Genomic DNA, 21,871 nt, shown 5'->3' on the forward strand with positions numbered 1-21,871 from the left:
AGGGTGGGATATATGTAGGTACATAAATGGATGATCTTTCAAGAAAGTTGACTGTGAATAAAAGATAAGAGAAAGGACCACTGCTGGAGGGCAATGCAGAATCAAGGCAATTGTCTTAAAGGATGGGATAAATTGGGGCAAGTATATAAGCTGGGGTAAGGTATCCAGAGAAAAAGGAAATTATAACAGTTTCCTTGATAAGGAAGATACTGATGAAGCAGCTCCTTGAGTAGACAGAAGTGATTTCCTTCCAATGAAGATGAAGCTAGTGTCCTTGAATGGAGGACCTTCAAGTCTTGCTCTGAAACCAGAAGGGAAGAAGAAACGATAGGCTAGTTTCTGAGGTGTGAGAGAAGAATTTATACATAAGCCTTTGGAATGATGGCGTATTAAATTAACCCCAGCTACTATGGATTTAATTAATGTTTTAATAGTCATTAATGTTTTTATTTATTTATTTTTCTGTATATAGGGTGACAAGTAGTATTTAGAAGACATTCAAGTCACTTTAAATGGCTGGCATAAATATTTTGAATATTTTTTAACATATAGAAAATACATAGCTCAAATGAAATGTTTATCCCAAACTTATACTCATTTATATGAAATGGATTCATTTATACTTCTTACTATATTTTGTTTGAAATTTTAAGTGGAAGTTTTACTTTGGAACAACTTTTCCCAATCTACCAGTAGAAGACGCTTTGGAACATAAAACTGTTTTTGAAATGAAATGCATTATCATACTCATTAAAATCCACTCTCCTGGAAATATAAAACTGATTTATCTAATGCACTACAAAATTCTCCATAAAGTACCCCACATTGTGAAATAATGCTAATTAGGAGGAGAGGCAAAACATAATTTATTTTCTTTAAATTTTAGGGCAATTAGCATAACTTTCATTAATGTGGTATAAAAACTGCAATTATTTTCATTTGTACTTTTTGGTAGAATTTATATTCATTAAAAGTCTATGGTTTCATATTCTGTGATATGAAAATGAACATGACTTCATAATGTTTTATAGCCAGATAATGCGGTAGGTGATTTCATTCATTTATGCAACAAGTGAGAACCTATTATATGTAAGCATTGTGATTCAACAGTCTTCATGGCAAAATTTCTGGCATTTACCATCTGGAATTCTCTTGTATGTAGCTCTAATTGCACACAGTTTACTATAAATTTCTGCTCTCATGCCTGAGCAACTAGCATTCCAGAGGCAAAACACCTTCTTGACATGACCCGCATAATTGTCAAAATATAATTTATTACACTCAAGAGGTAAATGTTTTTTTTTGGTTATTTAGGTATTAAAATTTATAGAAACAGAAAAATTTGAAACTTACTTGGCAAAAATATTGTATACTGGTTATTTTTAGATTTGATGTTACTTTTTGGAAAAAAGTCTTAATGAAAAGGCATGAGGATTTCTTCCCCACACTTAAAAGTAATTCACATGAACTGACTGAATGTAGTTTATGTAATTATAAATTTGATTATCTTTTTACAGTTTTAGAATTATTGGCTAAAACCAGCATTGCCTCTTTCCTTTTTCATCCTTCATTTTTTTGAAATCTCATATTCTGCTACTACTGCCAAGTAGCATAAGATTAATAAACTTAGTACTGTGAGCTCAAGGGAATTACTACTGTGGACCAGAAGGAAGCAGGATTTAGGTTTATGGTTAATATGTACAAAACCAGCTATTCTTTAATGACTCCTTTCTCCTGGGATCTACAACTAATAAAGGCACAGTTGTAACTCAGAAACCTTGAGAATGCTAGAGTTCTAGATGATATGGATTTTGCACATTATCTTTGATTTAAAAACAAGAAGCTGGTGGGCAGAAAACTTAACTGACATGCTCAAAGTTACCATGTGTGTTAGCAGCACAGATTGTACTAGAAACCTGGTATTCTGATTTCAGTTAAGTGAGTTTTTCATCATCTAATGCCAATAATCCTGCATGTTTGTTTCTGAGAATGTTGTGGAATGGCAAATTTTATAGTCACATAACTAGTATTACTGGTGGGTTGATTTACAGGATTAATGTTATTACCCATTTGTGATAAATGCCATAACAATAATTTATTTTGCTCACTCTTTCCATATTTAGAATAGCACTTGGTACATTTGTGGAATGAACAAAGAGGAAGAAGAAAGACAAATTTGGCAAATGCGTGGTATAGGACCAAAGAGGACAGAGCTTTGCTACGGTGACTTTAGAAACCCAGACACAAGGAAAATCTGTAGAAAAATAGTTCTGTTTTTGTACACTCAGCTGCATTGCTGGACTTACACATGAATCTTCCTGATTTTGTTTTGTGAATATCATTCTCTCCCCAATGTCATAACAATAAAATAATTCAACAAATGTGCATGCCAAGCTCTGAGAGAAAAATGGTACATAAGACTTAGTCCTTGCTCTTGAGGGAAATTAGCTATTTTAAATTAAGATTTTAAAAACCAGCAGTTTCTCTGAATTGGCATTTCTGTATATCTCCACTAGAGCAATTAGAGAGGTGATTGTGATGAATGTACATCTTCACTCTTTTCTGTTTTGCATTGAAGATATTCTCAAATTAGTAAATGGGATAAGTAAAGGGTTAAGATTAGGTCAGTGATTAACAATTATATCTTGTTATACACATATTGGATTTGTCATCTATAAAACACTTCTGCTATCTCTTCTTCCATTTAAACTTAGAAATGACCAATGGATATAATTTAAATAGAACAAATTGATAATTAACCCCATTTACACTTAACTGATGCGTGTGCGCGCACATGTGGGCAAGGGGATAAAACAGGGTACTTTTTGAGTTAAAGTGAAACTACAGTTTTTAAGTTTTTTATTTTTATGTACTTGAACTTTTTGATAAAGGGCTGATTGGAAAACAAACTTGTTTCCAAGAATCTCCTTGATAATGGTTGCCATTCCCCCCTTATAAGCTTTGAATGAATGATGCAGAAACATATTAAGTATCACAGCTCTTCCTTTTGGAACCTGCCACAGAACATCTCACATAAATTAGACATTGGCATGAACAGGAAAATTAGCTCTTTTGGTGATGAGAAGTTGGTCTCACTTGAGTTGAGTGGCAGAAAATAAAGATAATCCAGGATAATGGAAAAGGGAGAAAGTATAATCTCTCCACCCTATGTATACACAAAATCACAGTCCATGCAAATAAATGCACACTGCAGATTCAAACATGAAGGGGGCTTTGTTCTCAACTGATCGACTTCTCATCAATTAGGCAACCGAATAGAAGAAAAATTTCATTTTTTCCCCCAACTGATTTGAGTGGTCATGTTAACTCATTTGAACCTCTGTCAAATTTAATTCTAAATTCTCATCCCTATTTCACTCGGAACTTGACACAACTGTTTACCCCTTCCATCTTGAAACATTTTCCTTCATAAAGCTGCAGGAACCCCTCTGTTAATGTTTCTTTTCCTTTACAAGCCATGCTTTTATATAGCCATTTGCTAGTCACCCCCTGATCTTTAAAATTGGAGACTCCCAGTCCTTAGAATGTTTCTCTTGCTTATTGATACTCACTCTCTAGATGTTCTCAATCAGTATCCGGCTTTAACTTCACTCCAAGTGTCAATCATCTCTACTTGGATATTTAAGAGGCATCTCAAGCTTGAAATGTTCCAAACAGGGCTCTGGATTCCCTCTTCTTCCCGCTATGCCCATGCTCATCTATCATATTCCTTTCATCAATAAAGGGCAACTGCGCTTCTAGTTGCTTAGGTCAAAAACCTTGCAGGCGTGGATTCCTCTTTCTCTTATACCCCCCATTCCCATCCATTGTCAAGTCCTGTGGTTCTTCCTTTGAATTATATTCTCCATTTCCCACCACCTTCACTCCTATGGTCCTTCTCCAAGCTTTCTTCATCTCTCGTGTGGATTGCTGTGAAAGCCGTTTGCTCATCTTTGTGTTTCCATCCTGGCTCACCAACAGTCTATTCTCAACACAGCAGCCAGCATGAGCCTTTTACTGTGTTACGTCACTCCCCTGTTACCACAGCTCATCATTTCATTCAAAAGTGAAACCCAAAGTCCTTTATATGGTCCATGGCTACACCAGACTACATGATCGGTTTTGCTCCACCCCCACCAATCTCTCTGATCTCATCTACATTCCACCTCTTCCCTACTGAGCTTCAGCCACAGTAACCCCTTGTTGCTGACCTGTCTACACCAAGCACAGCCTGCCCCAGAACCCTGGATGCTCTTTCTTCAATATCCATACAGTTCACTGCCTCGCTTCCTTTTGATTTCTGCACTCCAAGAGAACTGTCTTCCTTGTCCACTACTCTCTACTGCCTCACTCACTTCTCTCCTCTCTGTGACCCTGTTTTTCAGTTTTAGTTCTTTCCAGTGCCCAGCAGGCATTTCATTAATTGTTGTCTAATTTCTCTTAGGAGATAATCTTCTTGAGGCAGAGTCTTTGCTATGACTGCATTCTTAACACCTAGACCAGTGCTGAGCATGCAGTAAATCCTCATCAAATGCTTATTAAATGTAGATCAAAGAAAAAAATAATAAATTCAGAGCAAAGGAGAATGGCCAACAGAAGCCATCAAAGATTTGTTTTCCATAAATTTTGGGGAAACTGATATAATGTAAAATCTTACAGTCAGGTCAGGTGCAGTGGTACATGCCTGTAATCCTAGTGGCTTGGAGGCTGAGGCAGGAGGATTGCAAGTTTAAAGCCAGCTTCACAACTTAGCAAGGCCCTAAGCAACTTAGCAATACCCTGTCTCAAAATAAAAAATAAAAAGGGTTGGAGATGTGATTCAGTAATGAAGCATCCCTGGGTTCAATCCCTGTACCAAAACAACAACAACAACAACAAACTTATAGTCAGGAGATTTCAGTTTGAGTTTTGTTTCTGTTACTTCTAAGTGGTGTGGCAACATCTCTGCAGGAATTCCCACTATCTTTTCTCTCTCATCCTCCGGGTCATCTTTGCATTGATTTCCCCATGTATGTATGTCTTCTGAGATCCATGGTGTCTTCATGTTCAGGATGGGTATATTGTCATTGATATGTACTCAGATATCTCTACTTGGATATTTATAGTTCAGAGATACTGAACTATGGATAAACCTAAGTCTAATTCTAAATTCTTTCAAGAAAGTTGAAAATGAAAATATGAGAATGCTTTCTGAAATTTAATAAATATGCGGGTGGCTTGAGTGTACCTCAAAAGCCCATACAAAATCACAGCACAAAAGTTTTCATCTATGATTTAACATAACCAATAATTATATATCCCTGAGGTTCAGGTCAAGGTATAGATAACATATGAGGACTATCACGGGTGAAGTGTCTATTACATGTGTGAATTCAAACCATTCCTCAAATGCTCTGTAGTATCACATAATGGCATTTCCTAGCTTTCTTTGTTTCTTTTTGTGTGTGTGGTTAATGGGATCCAGAACAGAGTTCTTACCAAAACAATGTGGAAAGAAGTGATATACACCCCTTCTAGCCCTGGCCCCTGAAGCCTTTTTTAATGATACTGCACTCACTGTTTCTCATTTTAGCTGTGAGCTGGTTAAGGAGCACTTAGTAGGGGGATGTCTTCTGAGATTCATGTGATCTGGTAGGTCACAGTGTACAGAGATCTACCAGAAAGAAGAAGCCTGGATCCCTGTTTGGAGGAGAGCTAAGAGATATGCCAATACAGGAACACATGTGCTGGAAATTACATGAATGGAGAGCAGAATGCTATTGTGTTAAGTTACTAAGACTTGAGGGCATATTTGTTAATACAGTAGCCAGTATACCATGCCATTTACAACTCATGCTGCAGATTTGTTACTAAGTCGTGTATTTTTATATATTGACACCAAATGGAAAGTCAGATTATTTTGAATAATATTCAATGTGGAATATTCATTTTGAAATTCTCCTAATCTCTCGGAATACCAATATTTTCAAATAACCCATGCTTTTCTGTCAGAAATGTTCCTGTGTCAGATCCTTATGACTGGTGAGTCTTTAAAACTGTTTTTGCTGCTTAAACATGTTTTGATGATTTCTTAAGTCTTTTATTTGTTTATGTGGTCATGGTGGATTTTTCCTAACTGCTTCATTAAAAGTGTCTTGTATAGCTTTAACCAAGTGACTACTTGAATATTTCTCCAAACAAAGAGCAACATGAAACAAATACAAAAATATTTTGGGGTAAAGGGATTAATGTATGAAACTTACTCTCAAATAGTTCAAAAACACACATACACACACATGCATGCACACACAACTTATGAAACAAGTAGACCAAATATTAACAGTGACATGGGCAAATGGTATATGGTGTACTTTCATTTTCCCCATGAATCTGAAATTATTTTTAATTAAAAATGTTTTTGAAAAAAGTATTAGAAGTATTAAAAATACCAATACTTCTTATAGCATTACTTTTCATATTTTTCTCTATATAGTTTAAAATTGGGATACAATGTTTCTTCTGATAATTATGTTTTTTTGAAATTTTGAAGAATTTTTTTATATAAATGCAATTCTCTTTGTATATAATTTTATGCTTTTTCCTCAAACAAAGCTCTGATATAATCTATGATGCACTTCAAACATTGAATTTTCTTTTAATGTTAAAAAAGAGAAGTTTTGCATTATCTAATATATTCTGCATAAAAAGGGAAGAATAGGTATAGGAAGAGAAAATTTCAAAACCCAATCAAATGCAATTTAAAGGAGGTTCACAAATAATATATGGAACTTTGTTGAATTTTAATCTAAATCAGAGAAAAATGTAAGATAAGCATTGATGCTGGCAATCAGCCTGGGTTTTCTTTATCTCAGACATCAAAGAGCCTCCATTGCAAAGACTGTAATGATTTCCTGTTCCATATTAGGTTGAGCATTAGCCAACAAATTATTTATAAATAAACTAGTATATTTCCTGAACCATTAAAATATAAAAATGTTAGTCAATCTAATTAAGAAAATAGCACTACTAAGAAATGAGAATAATAGAAATACTTTTAGGTAAAGTGGAAATTGCAAGAAAAATAGAGAATGCTATTGAAATATATTGGAAATCATGACTGAGAGAGATAATTTTGAAGGACAATCATACATTATAAAAACTGAGTCCAGGCAATACAGAAACTCTAAGATTAATCATGATGGAAGAAAATGAGAAAGTTCTAAGAGGGTGCAGATCCTTACATCAAACCAAACAACAACAACAACAACAAAAATAAAAAAAACAAAACACAATACACCAGAACTAGATCACTTCAAAGATGTACATTGTAGACAATTTCAATGCAATTGTTTCCTAGCAGAGAAAGGAGAGCTATTGCTTTTATGAAGAGCATAACTTTAATAGTAAAAGTCTAACAAAAAAAGAAAACTTCAGACCAATATCATAAATTAATGTTAATGCAAACTTTTACATAAACAAATAGAATTTTGGATAGTCCAATACTAATGAATCCCTTAATACAATTTATCACAGTGATAAATTAAAGGAGAAGATAACTATCATTTTCATAGATGCCAAAAAAGCTTTTGATAAAATTAGTTATGCATTTTTTTCTCTTTTGCCATGCTGGGGACTGAATGCAGGGATGTTCTAGCATTGAGCTACTTCCTTAACCCCTTTTATTTTTTATTTTGAGACAAGGTTTCAAAGTTTAAGTTTTAAGTTGCTGAGGCTGCCCTGAATTTGGGATCTATTAGACTGTTGAGTCACTGGGATTACAGGCATGTGCCACCATGCCTAGTCACATTATCCATTTTTTAAAAAAAATATTTTTTTTTAGATGTTGATGGGCCTTTATTTTCTTCATATATTTATATGTGGTAGTGAGAATCTAACCCAATAACTCATACATGCTAGGCAAGCGCTCTATCACTGAGCCACAATCCCAGTCCTGACATTATCCATTTTTGATAAAGATTCCTAATAAAATGGAGTTGAGGGGCATGTCCTTAACATGGTAAAATTAATCTCAAAGTGAAAAGCCAGTGTTGTGATTGATTGTATAAAATGAGACTGTTTCCATTTAACTCATGAATTAAGACAGAAATTTCCATAATCTCCATTATTATTATTGTTCAAGAAACAGCAGTTAAATGTATCAAATGAGTCAGAGGTTTGCAAATAGGAAAACAGGAGACAAAGTGTTTGTTAATTCTAAGTGGCATGAATGTACGTGCCCAAAGCCCATGAATGAAATGAAGAAAACAAAGAGAGAAATAAGATGATATGAAAGCTCTGGGGGTAGGTATAAATGCAATAAAGAAAGAATGTACTTACATTGGTATTTATTACCCATTTGTCTCTGTCCAATAGAATATTAACTCCATGAGAAAAAGGATGCATTTAGCTCTGTTGATTACTTTGTCTCCAGTGCCAAACAAAACACAAACAAGTAAAAAAAAAAATAGTCTGTCACACTGTGGGTGCTTAAGAAGAAAAGGGAACGAAAGAATGAATCTATATTATAGATTATTATAGCTCTATACTCTTATGCAGATAGGTTAGAGATACATTATTTTTATAATAGAAAATGACTGAAAACAACAAAAATATCCATTTGAGTGTATCTGATTGTAAGAATTAAAAATAATGGAACATATTTCTGCATGAATATATAAAACCCTTCAAAACAAATTAAGAAGCCAAGACACTAAGCTATTATACAAGTGCAATACATTAAAATAAGACCTGAAATCATATAAATTAAGTCTTCCACAATCAAATGATTAAAAATCAACAATAGGAGAAGAATTAGAAAATCCTAAATGTTTGAAAAATAAGTAACACACTTCTAAGTAACCTATGATCCAAAGAAGAAATTACAAGAAAAATAAGAAAATATCTTGAACTGAGTGAAAAAGGAAAGCATGGCATTTCAAAAGTTGTGGAATTTAAAGTGAATTTGTAGCATTAAATATCTTTATTAGAAAGAGAACTAAAATCCCTCATCTGAGCATCTACTTCAAAAAGATAGAAAAGGAAAAGTAGACCAAACACAAATAAGTGGAAGAGATGAAATTAGAAAGATTAGAGTGGAAACTATTGAAACAAAAACAAACACCTCCCTCCCCTGGAAAGACAAAGAAAATCAATGAATCCAAAAGTTGGTTCTTAGATACAGAAACACAAATTACCAAAATTGATTCACAAAGAAAAAGAAAACTGGAAGACACCTAAATCAAGAAAAGAAATTGAGTTAACAACTAAAAAGATATTTTAACAAATAAAAGCCTAGCCTACATGACTCCATGGGGGAATTCTATCAAACTTTTAAGGCAGAAATACTAGGTGAACCCAAAAGTTTTTAGAAAGCAAAGGGGATTGGAGCTTTCATCCAGACAGAGACATCACATGTAAAGAAAACAACAGAACAATACCCTGCCCAAGCAGGTTTAAAAATCCTTAGCAAAATATATGGAAACAGAATCCAACAACTTACCAAAAAAATGAGACACCGTGACCAAGTGGGGTTAAGCTAGGAACATAAAATTGGTTCAATATCTAAAAATTATGCTACATAATACACTATTTTAACAGGTTAACAAAATAAAATTACATGGTCATTTTAATAGATGCAGAAAAAATTTGATGAAGCTCAAGACCCATTGATTATTAAAAGTATAATTAAATAAAACTTTCTCAACTTGATAAGGGCATATAAAGATCCTGCACCTAAAAATCATACTTAATGTTCTAAGGCTAAAGCTTGCTCTTTTAACTAGGGAAGGTAAGGACGTCTGCTTGTATGTCTCCTACTCGACAGCATGCAGAGAGTTCTAGATTGTATAATAAGGCAAAGGGAAGTTTTCAAAGGCATACAAACTAGAAAGGAGAAAAGGAAAACGTGTTACTGAAAGAAATAGTAACTATGTAGAAAATACTGTGGAAGCTACAAAAGTCCCCAGACATAAACAGTGAGTTTGATACAGTTGCAGTGTACAAGATCAAAACCAAAAATAAAATACTTTTATATATATTAGCAATGAATAATTGAAAATAACATTAAGAAAAATTTTATGTACAATAATTTTAGAAAGAATAAAACATCTAGGAATAAGTTTAACAAATGTACAAAATTTGCACACTGAAGATTATAAACCGTCGCCGAGAGAAATTAAAGAAGATCAAAATAAATGAAGATACATATGAGAAGTGAAAGGCTTAATGTTAATCTGGGAAACTATAGATTCAACATAACACTGAAATCTCAGCAGGACTTTTATTTAAAATAATTAAAAATCCAATCATAAAATATCTATGTCTATTGGAATGCAAAGGACCTTGAATAGCCAAGATCATTTTGAAAAGGGAGAAAAAAAATTGGAGGATTCACAAACATTCTCTGATTTCAAGGCATAACATAAAGCTATAATAATCTAGAAAGCATGCTATTAGCACAAGTAGATATACAGATCAGTGAAACAGAATAAAGATTCTAGAAGTAAGCCTTCACATTTCTGCAAATTCAGTTTTGTCAAATGCCTACCCACTAGCAAATGTACAAGAAAGGTCCATATAATGGACTACTACTGGGTAGTAAAAGAAAGAAACTACTTGGACACACATCTGTTGAATAATTCTTAAAACTTTTATGCTATGAAAAATACTATATACTCTATGATTCAACTTATAAAAATATTCTATTTACAAAAATAAACTATTTAGAAAGCAAATTTGTGGTTACCTGAGACTAGAGGTAGGAGAGGGAATAGGCAAACAATGGGAAAGAAGGAACTCAGGATGATGGATGATCCACAGATGATGGTGCTTGTTATATAACTCTAGCATTTTAGCAAAACTTAATGAAGTGTATATACTTGTAATACTATGTAAATTTTATAGCATGTAAATTATGCATGGCACATATTTCAAAAGTTAAAAACATCCTTATAACCAAGACACTTTGAGGCAAAATATTTTTATATCATCCTACCTATGTCACATATAGCACATATATTCATATGTGTGCCAGTAGATAACTTTCTGGAAGTATATATATCAAAAACATGCTTGCCTCTGGGAAAAAGAACTTAAAAATATGGGATAGAACAGATAATTACTTTTCATTGTGTATTTTCTGACATTATTTGCTTAAAGAATTAAACCATGTACATTATTACATCATAAATTAAAAAGTAGTAGTAAATAATTAAAAACAATCAACCAACCATGGTCCTGATATAAGGACTGGGCTGGTGACCCTGCTCAGGTCAGGAGCACTTCTGAGTAGCCTGTAATAAGTTCATCAAAGTGAAACTTACCACAAAAAAATGGTGCTAATTTCCGATGGGTGCACATTGTGGGAATTCGGGAAAACTCAAGAAGTCTATGACTAGAAGTATTCTAATTATCTCAGCCTACTACATCCTGCAATTCTACACCAGCCAAAATATAAAAGCAAAGCACTCACCTCCCCCCACACAAGCAAAATGCCAACAAAACTTTGATTACCTGAGGATTAAACGAGAAAGCAAGAGAATGAGGGAGTGGGGGTGTGAGCAGGGACTCTAGCTAAAAGTAGGCACACAGAAAAATGTTTTCAGAAATGTCCAAAATTTAATAACATAAATAAAGTAATATAAAATAAAGTAACATAAAGTAATAATATAAATAAAGTATTTCAAAGTCACCTTTCTTACTAAGAAGCTAATTTAAATTAAACGCATCCAAATTCATTTCTGTGAATCATGGAGTGGATCCTGCATGGTGGCTTTCTGTTATACTAACATCAAGAAACTGTTCCCAAAGTTTGATTTTTCAACTGGACATTATGAACGTGACAGCTAGTTAATTAGGAATATGTGTATTAATCTTAAACCATGGGAACAATTAAAATCCATTGTCAGCATTTTAATTACCAAAATTCAAGTCCAATTTTGTAACAACTCCTTAAGAAGAGCAAATTTAAGGTTATTTTGCTATTATATTAATTTCCCTTTGTAATGTAGGTACATAATACTTTTTATACTGTTGTCACAATTACAAAGTATTTGGTGAATCAACAACATAATACTTCCTTGAAGTGGGCAAAATAAATCACAAATGGTGCTTCTTTCAACTTTGATTTCTTTCACTTGCAAACTGACAGGGCTTTCATGTTGAGTTTAGCACTTCAAATAGGCGATCACGTATGTCCGCCATACGTTGTGTTCTTCATGCCTGAGTTCCTCACAGCACTGCTCCTTCTGAGCCATCTCTGCTGAAGCTTCAGTGCTAATTGAGACTCAACAGATAAATAGCGAGCACCTACTGTGGGACACTCAGTTCTAGGACACTACCACTGGGGGAGGTGGCATTACTGTCCTGTAGTAACAGACCAGATGTGGCTCATAGACTTTACGAGTTCTAAGTCCCACAACTGGTAGATGAGAAAACTAAGACTTCCCCTGAGTCTTTTTTTCTTTTTCTATTGATCTCAATATTTTACTAACCTCAATTTATTTTTATTTTTTATTTATTTCTTACATACATGACAATAGTTTCTTTACATTCTGATTTGTGGTATCTTTATCAGTGACCCCTTTCCTCCTTCCTGCCCAGTTTCACTGGTCAAAAAGAGTTCAGCAGCAGAGAAGTGAAAGGGGAATGCTTGGCTTTGCCCCATTCCTTCCCCACAGAGAAAGTAGAGAAGAAGGAATCAGAACTCACACCACTCTTCCCTGTTCCCATTTCTAGATGTCACTCAGAATATTCAGCCCAGAGTTTCAACTCTGGCCCTTTTCTATTACTTATTTCCTGGGTCATGGGAGGCCCCATGGATAACTTTTGCTGGAGCACAGAGATAAGGAGTTGCTTCAACAACATTATCTATAATAGTGTCCTAAAATAGTGGAAGAAGTGTCCTGAAAAACCCTATTAAGAACTCTGAAAGGATATTTTTTAATAGCAACATAGCTCCTAATTATTGAGATTAATCCTTATTGAGATTAGCAAGAGTTGAACTAGCTTCCACCTCCTGGTCTGGAATCCCAGGCACAATTCAAAGCATTGCTTACATTGGAAAAGCAAATTTCTTACTTAAATCAATGGGCAACCAGACTGAATTTTCTATAACTGGTGTACTAATGAATGTTGGAAATACAGCTCATTCATGGGGATTCAATATTTACTGTCCAAGTTCATGTCAATTTATTGAAAGCACTATTATTGTTGTTAGATATAAAATATGAAAATATATATTCTCAAAATTAAAAAAAAAACAGTTTCCCATGTTCATGTTTTCTTCATGAAAACATTAGACGAAAATTAGAAGCACGATTTCTTCCCCCGCTACAGAAACCTCCATTTTAACAATATTATAAAGTGTCTGGCCATTTTACTACATTGCTGAGTCAGTGTGTGTCTTACCTCCTCGATGGATGATCAAAGAAGTCTCACTTCCAATAGGGCAGTCCTTAAGTATATCCACTACTTCTGTATGGCTCAGGTTCTGTACATTCTGCTGGTTGATCTCAACAATGAGGTCGCCTTCACACAGGCCAGGGCATCCCTGAATGTCAAGTATTTGTTTCACTCGCTGTCCTGTAGGACTGTCAGCAATAGTGAAGCCAAAGCCCTGGGCACCTTTCACAATGGTTAAGGTCATAAGTTCAGCTTGGGTGGCCCCAGATGAAGCCATAGACACATTGTCGTCATGGACAGGTGGTGGATACGTGCCATCTAGCTGACCATCGGCTGGCATGGAGTGCAAAGAATGAGGTGGCCGATCTGTTATATCTGGAACTGACTGTGAGGTCCGAGAAATGTATTCCAAATAGGTTTCATAGTTATGTCTTCCATTGACCATCACTGGAGGTGGCCTCTCCATTATTGCAAGGGGTGGCACCATGCTGTTAGCAGGATCTTCAGGATCAAAGGGCAAAGGGTAGCCACGACACAATACCAGGTTGACACTCTGACCAATGGGAACAGACTGGAAAAGTTTGACAACATCTGCATGAGTGTGTCCAAGGACACAAACTTCATTAATATAGACAATGACATCACCTGCAAGGAAAAAAAGAGAGATTGACAACATGAGGTAAGTTCAATTAACGTCAACAGAGAAAAATGGAATTATTTATGAGACTAGTGAAAGAGGTGCTCAGTGTCTCAGTAAGCAGTGAGAAAATCAATTAGAATAATACTTAAATTCACTGTAGGTGACTCAAGGTTACAACAGGTCTGCCAACAAATAAAACGATCAAATGCTGGGAAAAAAAAGACTCTTTGGTTATTCTTGAAATTCAGAAACAACTTCATATTCAGAAAGGAAGGCTAAGAAAGAAAAGGTTAGAAGAGTTTGTGCCTTGAAGAAACATAGATTGCAAGCTTCTTTTTCATCCTCACTTCTATTTTTGGTGCAGTTCAGTTAATAGAGTTTCCAAAGTACTGAGAAGTGATGGCCATGAGATTTGGATGAAAAAGGAAGCACTCATATCTGGGTGTTTGGTACCACAGTTCTTCATTTGTAAAGTTGTTATGAAGACGAAATGATATAATGAAGGAAAAGTATTTGATACCATGCCTAAAACATGGTGAACTCTCAATAAAGGCGGACCATTATTAACATTGTTGTTAAAATAGGATGCAAAAGATTTGGGACACTGGCATTCAAACCAGAAGCTGCTATAGGCTCATCCTCTAATCTCAGATAAATTGATATTTCTGTTGATCATTTTCAACAATGACATTTGTCTTTTCTCTCCAATGAATTATAACATATTTGCAGAGGTCTAACAGTTAGAAGCTAACTTTATGATAGGAGAAATGTCCTGAATACAAATTGTTCATTATAAAACATTCAGAAGAATAATTTTTCCTTCTTAAAATGCAGAAAGACATGGTTGTTTGAGATAATTGTTTTAAAATTTTCAATTACGTATGAATAACCATTTTATTTTTGGAGAATTGTTCTATCATGGATTGGTATTTTTATCCTCAAAAACCATAATAATTGAAAATTGAACTTGCAAATAGAGATTGTTTCTGACTATACTGAAGAGTATAGGAGGGGTGAAGAGACATATTCTCACAGACTGTCAAATGAACAACTCAGTAGACATCAATTTGTCAGGATAATTCTGAAATGGATAGTGGCCATGGTTAGGGATTTATTCTGAGAATTCTGTGTCCATTAAGATTGCAAACACTCAAAATGAAAACACTGAGTTTAACATTCAGAATTAGATATTTTTCTAGCTTTTAATAAGTTTGCGCTACAACATGATTTCTTCACTGAATTCACTTAAAAATAAATAAATCTATGAACAAAACAATCCTAAGTAAAGTGCCCTTGACAGCATTGATTTGATTGACACTTCTCTCAAATGCAAGAGAACTGTTGGAAGGTGCTAAGCTAGAAAACAAACATGCGTTGCCAGGAAATTAGGATACCTTTGCCTCTGGAAAACGTCCCAGCCGTGTGATGGTCAGATGGAAATTTTCTCTTTTATTACATCTACCAGAGAGGGTGCTGGTGAGGTGACTGGGACTCTGAGTCAGGACTCAGAACTGAACTAGGATCCCCTCTCTGCTACTGTAATTCCTCTTTAGAGGGTTGGAGCAGTCAGGGAAGCTTTGGCATTATTTTCAATTGATTCTGATTATCTCAGAGTCCCAGAGACATGTCTGATTGAGATAGATTTTTTTCCTTCTTCTGCCTCTTGTATTTTAAAATATTATGGTATGTTATACACATTTTAAAGATTGAAAGAAAAATAAACACCTGTGTACAACCGTTCAACTTAATAATTACAAAATTGCTCATAGTAGTTGAAACCTTTTTGGCTAGCATCTTGTCTCCTACTTGTGTTCCCATATTGCCCTTTCCAAAAATAACCATTGTCCTGCATTTGAGGCTTGTCATTTACATGTACTTATGTCATACTTGGATACTCATAGGAGATTATTTCTAACCTCCAGATTATGATAATCCCTAAAATGCTTTGCATGTTTTAAATCTTTTGTAAATTTAACATTTTAATATTCTGTTTCCTTAAAATCCATTCGTGATACTCATCTATTTGATACTCATATCTTTAATTCATTAATTTTCATTGAAACATATTATCTATTGAATGGCTATATTACTATTAAGATTTATTCATTTTTTTATTAATAGACACTTGGATTCTTACAAATTTTTGCCTATTAAAAATTATTCTGTTATGAACCTCTTTCCGTGGCTCCTATGCTCTGTGGGAGTGTTCTTCTGAGCTATGAACCTTGTCATAGAATTGCTGAGCACAGGCCATGTGATCTTCCTGTTAGATAAGGGCAAAAGATCAACAAATGGGTCATATTGATTAACACCATAATTGGTAGTGTGTCAGAATTATCATTGCTCCTCATCTGGCACAATACTTGTTATACTCAGACTTAATTTTTAATAAATCTAGTTGATGTGATCATGGTTTTAACTTGCATTTCCCAGATTGCTAGTGGGGGTAAGCATGTTTCCATATATTTATTGACGATTTGGGTTTCCTCTTGATGCATCTCATTTCCCCAATATTCCTATTTGGTGACTCTTTTTCTTTTTTCCGTTGACTATTTTTGATGACCACATGTATTCTTTATTCAACATTCTCTGTGGGTTGGGAGGCTGCCTGGGATAGCAGTAAAGACTGGTCTAGGCTTTCACTCTATCACCTACCAGCTAGCTGTGTGACTTCCAAAAACTCACTTGAATCCTCTGTGACTCAGAGCCTTCTAAAGTAATGAAGAACAATAATACTATCAACTTACTGTTTCTGGGAAATAACTTATAAGACTATAGAAGTGAAAGGTTTGTAAGCTGTAAATTATCATGCAATGATGATTGCTATTTTAGTAGTTATTATTTGTTCTTGATTTTATCCCTCTATAAAATCTAAACATTCCCATCAAGATATCCCCATGAGAGTGATAATCAAGGACAACTTGAATATGACTGTGGAAGCACTGGGTTTCAGAGTGAGCAACAAAGGGCAGGAAGGTAACGGATACCACTTTCCTCTAAAGCTTTCCCTAACTTAACCACTGTTGATGACCCCTCCCCAGTCCCCAAGCATATTTTATTCTCCCCTCCCTTCTGCTAGGATTCCATAGGGGAAAAGAACCAAGGGTAATGTTCAAAGCTTTCTAGGTTCCCTGCCAGGTCTAAAGAATAGTCATTTGAATTATATTGATTAATGTTACTTATTTATTTTTATTTTTAATGTGATCTTTCTTTTCAAAATGGAAATGAAAACTGTCTATGATTCTTAGTTAGGGTGCCTTTTAAAATGTATGGATATTTTCCACTCAGAGCAATTTTTCAATCCATCAAGCAAGCAATAAAGAATGCCGCAACAATATCTTTAGGAGTTACATAGATCTCTGAATGTAAAAGATGAGTGCTCAGTTATCAAAGCATAAAACTATCTAACACCTGACAGTACTCAACTGTCCACTTTAAAGAATATATAGATGCCTAGATAATGTGTCAAGTCAAAAAACTTCTGTAGACAGAGATGTAAGCAAACATTTGCTGGTGCAGATAGAACTGATTGGGTAGGATATTTATAGACTGTGCTGTATGAATGTCATTTACATGTTGTGAAAGAAAAATATGAGCCACCTGGTATATATCATCCCATAGTGCCAAGCCAACTCCTGAGAAAGACTGGGTTTAAGAGCACAAAAAGAGATGTCCTTAGGAACTTTGGCTCTAGGTCCAACCTTCTGGCCTACTTAAGAGGGAGAATGGTAAAGGAGTCATTTGATCTTGCCATCTCTTAACTTCTTTTATAAAATGGGAATTAAAATATCTCCTCCATTTCCTTGGTTGCAGGGCTACTGTGAGAATGAGATCATGCTTGTGAAAACACTTTTAATTTTACCAAGGAAAGGTTTTCTTTAAAAATAAGATGATACATTTTTTTAAAAAGCTAAGTGCATATTTTCATAACTATATTGCCTGGAAGGGTACATTGTTTCCTACACGGCCATATTTAGGCCAGATAGTTTTAGGGTTATTGACCTGAATCCTCTTGGTCAAGATGAGTGTGACTGATGAGACTGGTGTCCCTGTAGGTGTGGTCTCACAATGACCTGACTCCCAACCAGGAGTTTCAAAGAGCAAGTGAGGGAGAGTGAGGCTGATGAAACAGGAGGTTTAAAATTGTCCTTTATGAGAATATGTTCTAAAATAATCTCTCTCTTAGTCATTGAAATCAAAATACAGCATTGGATAGCTCATGGATACCTCATCACTTTGGATAAAATAGGGCACTTTTCATAAAGCATTGTTTAAGTCGGAGTTATTTTTGTGTATCTTTACTCCCACCTTCTTTGAGTCACTGTGGCCTATAGAATCTTCTTTTTCAGCATCTCTTACTAGTGCTGTCTACTTTCCTTAACCACAACCTTGGACTAAACTAAAATAATTCTCATCTTAGAGCCTATTTCATCAAGTTCAAACTGCTCATTCTCTAGACCTACTTGTCCACCCTCTTCACTAATAGTCCTTCCTACTTATTTCTCTCTTCACCAGCCAGTAAGTTACCATCTTATGAAGCTGGATCTTTACTATTCACAACTTCCAACTTGCATTTTAGTTGAATTCTGCTAATCTTCAGTGATCATGTCTAATTCCTTTCTATGGATAACTTTATCCCAACAAATTCATTTCTTCCCTTACTCTTGAAAGACGTCTTCCATTTTTCCTACTCAAATCACTCTCATCTCATGTTTGTGACTTGAAAGTTCATTTTGGACCATATTCTTCTGTGGGATTCCTACCTATTCCCAGTTTTCCCCATAATATACATGGAATCATTACTATGCTGAAAATTCTTTAGATATCTAGGATAGATTCTCACTGAATACAGGATGGAAAGATTTAATCAGAGGAAAACTGGAAAAGATTTTATAGCTAAATTTACTACCTCCACTTTAGTGTTTCTAACTTCTGCTTTTTCCAAGTCAAATAGATTTTTGAAAAAAGCCAAAAAATTCTCACTACAGCTCCCATTCTACCAATTACATGCACTCTACATTGAATAATTATTTTTTTGTTTCCTTCCAGCTGATTTGTTTGAACTTTACTTTCTGAAGCTTCTGTTAGTTTGTAACAATATATACTTTTGTAAAAAATATGCATATTATAATCATAATGTTTATCCACGTTCATTATATTTCACAACATAATCAATGTTGACATGTGCCTTTGGAGGTATGCTTCTCATACCTCAGTTAAAGCTGAAAGTAATTATTCTTGTTGAAATTTATTTTCCAAAGTGAAACATTGTGGTATGGTAGATGGACCAAGACCCAAAATTGGGTCTCCTTGTGCTGATCTCTGAACAATTAATTTAACATGAGTTTCCTCATCTACAAAAGGACAATAATAGCTGTTCTACCCACCTCAGAGGGAAGAGATGCTGTCTGTGAAAATGTTATGTAAATGGTGAAGCATCCCATATGTTCTATATAAAAATACATATATTTAAACAATTTTAAATGGCTGGCAAAGGTTAGAAAGTAAAAAAAAAAAAATTCTAGGAGAAAGAGTAAATCCTAATTTAAAAAAATTAAAGAAGCTACTAAATTCTATGAAACTATTTGCTAATGTTCTCATAAATATTTGAGAGGAAAGAGATGTTCATTCTTCTACCTGCACCATTTCCCAGTGAGGAAGACAAGTACTTTGTAAAAGCATCCTTGGATTGCGCATTCCCTTCTGGAATTTGAACACAGTATGGTTGGAGTGGAGGGCTTAGGTGGACAGACGCAGATCTGAACTGTGTGGTGGTGGCCTGGGTAGTATGCAGATCTCCAGATGTGTGGGGCTTGGCATGCTCTCAACTGGGTCACAAAGTGGAAAGGCTCTGGAGATAAACTGGTCCTTGTCTTTTTCTTCACTATCCCTAATGATCGGCTATAAGTTTCTATGCCTCTTATTGCTCAAATATTTTTTCTTATATCTAAATCTAATTTTTTTCGCTAAAAATAAAAATAATTTCCTCTATTTCTGTTCTTATAAAGACAAGAGCATCATTCTTTTATAACCATTTGAAGCAGTTTATAAAACTCCCAAGTGCTCCTCTTAAAGTGAGAGTTATAAAAGCAGACATTAGTTGGAGAAGAATTCCACTTTGGAAGTGGACGCTACCGTGGTCCTACTGACTTTAAGCATCTGTTTGAATGTAGCTCATCAAAATTTGGTAGACAAAAACAAATGCTTAGGTTATGGAATGTAAAATTCTTTCATCAGAAGAATTTCGATTTATGAATTTTGATGTGAAACATAAATGACATTGAAATAAAAATGAGGTGAATCAAGCTCATTAGCATTAAAATAAGGTTCAGATAAGGTTTTAGTAATGTTCTATACATTCTGAAGCCAAGGGTGTCATAACAAAAAAAGCAACAATTTGCAAGTTAGGAGGTTTGTTTTTATGCCAGGTACGCCAATAACTAGTTGCATCAAAAGATTTCTGGGTCTTATTCCTCATTTATTCATTAATTTTTCCAGCAAAGATGATACATACAGCAGGGCATGTGGCACATGCCTGTAATCCCAGTGGCCTGGGAGGCTGAGACAGGAGATTTTTGAGTTCAAAGCCGGCCTCAGCAGTGGCGAGACACTAAGCAATTCAGTGAGACCCTGTCTCTAAATAAAACACAAAATAGGGCTGGGGATGTGGCTCAGTGGTGGAGTGCCCCTGAGTTCAATCTTCTGTATACACCTCCCCCACAAAAATATAATATATATATTCAATTACTACTATGAACTATGTTTCATGTTACAAAAAAGACAGAACTAGACCAGATGACTTATCTCTAAAGTCCTTTACTCACTCTGAAATTCTAAAGCAAAGGATGTTGGATCCCAGCTTTTAGATCTTCCTTCCTTCCTTCCTTCCTTCCTTCCTTCCTTCCTTCCTTCCTTCCTTCCTTCCTTCTCTTTCTTTTTCCACCCCCCGCCCCCCCGGGGCAGTTCTTCATTTAGTTCCTTCCTTTCTTTTCCTACTACCACTACTGTCCCATCAGATTCTTACCATCTGTATATGAACTTCTGCAACAGTCTCTTTGCTGGGCTTTCTGGTGTCACAGCAGGAAAGACAATGGAAGGAGGAAAGGAAAGCTGAGCATATGAGAGGACCAAGTGAGCTTGTGGATGATGGGATTCTCTAATCTCACCACATTGGCCTGTCGGAACAGATGCGACATTGCTAATAGAGCTCATCTTTGGACCAGGATTGGCTCAGGAACCAGGCCGGTATGAATGTCCTGCACATTGAAGGTATTAAGGCCAGAGGTTGCAAAGTACTGGGCCCTGCCTTCCACCAGCTTCCCTGTCAATTCATCTCCACTCATATACTCCATGACTGCATGATCTTTCTCCTTAATATCCTTTAGTGTTTGCTTATATAGTTTAGTCCAAACTGTCCAGTGCCGCATACATGGTACTCAGTGCATATTCTCAGTGTCTTCTGCCTTCTCCCTGCCCACTGTGCTGTAGGTGGCCTGAACTTTGGGCCATGCCCCACACATGCTGTTTTGTCTCCAGCCTCTGTGCTATGGATCCTGCTTTTGCTCTTGCTTGTCTCCAAAAAATATACCGAGTCACCTTCTGAGGCCAGCTTCACCTTTTTACTTCTTTTCTGAACCTCTGATTACTGAGGGTAAAATTACCTCTTCTGGGTTAGTCTTTCTGACAGCACAATTCTTCAACCCACTGAATAGCACCTGGAATATCTGACCACAGTGACTATCATCTTAATACATTGAATATTTATGTGGCATTCACAAACTCTTATCTTACCTAATCTTGACTGAATCCACTTGAGATAGCCATTGCTACCTGTATTTATACACTGGGAAA

General features: G+C 35.3%; 1 protein-coding gene across 2 annotated transcripts in view; it reads right to left on the reverse strand.

Moving 5' to 3' along the window:
- Nucleotides 1-21,871, reverse strand: part of Magi2 (membrane associated guanylate kinase, WW and PDZ domain containing 2) — a 1,283,222-nt gene that overhangs the window by 209,013 nt on the left and 1,052,338 nt on the right. For both annotated transcript variants that reach the window (XM_076862515.2, XM_076862511.2), the window contains exon 10: nucleotides 13,387-14,025. In XM_076862515.2, the coding sequence (XP_076718630.2) occupies nucleotides 13,387-14,025 (639 nt within the window). The remainder of the gene's footprint in view (nucleotides 1-13,386; nucleotides 14,026-21,871) is intronic.

Source organism: Callospermophilus lateralis, chromosome 1 (assembly GCF_048772815.1).
Source record: "Callospermophilus lateralis isolate mCalLat2 chromosome 1, mCalLat2.hap1, whole genome shotgun sequence".
Taxonomy (NCBI): Eukaryota; Metazoa; Chordata; class Mammalia; order Rodentia; family Sciuridae; genus Callospermophilus; species Callospermophilus lateralis.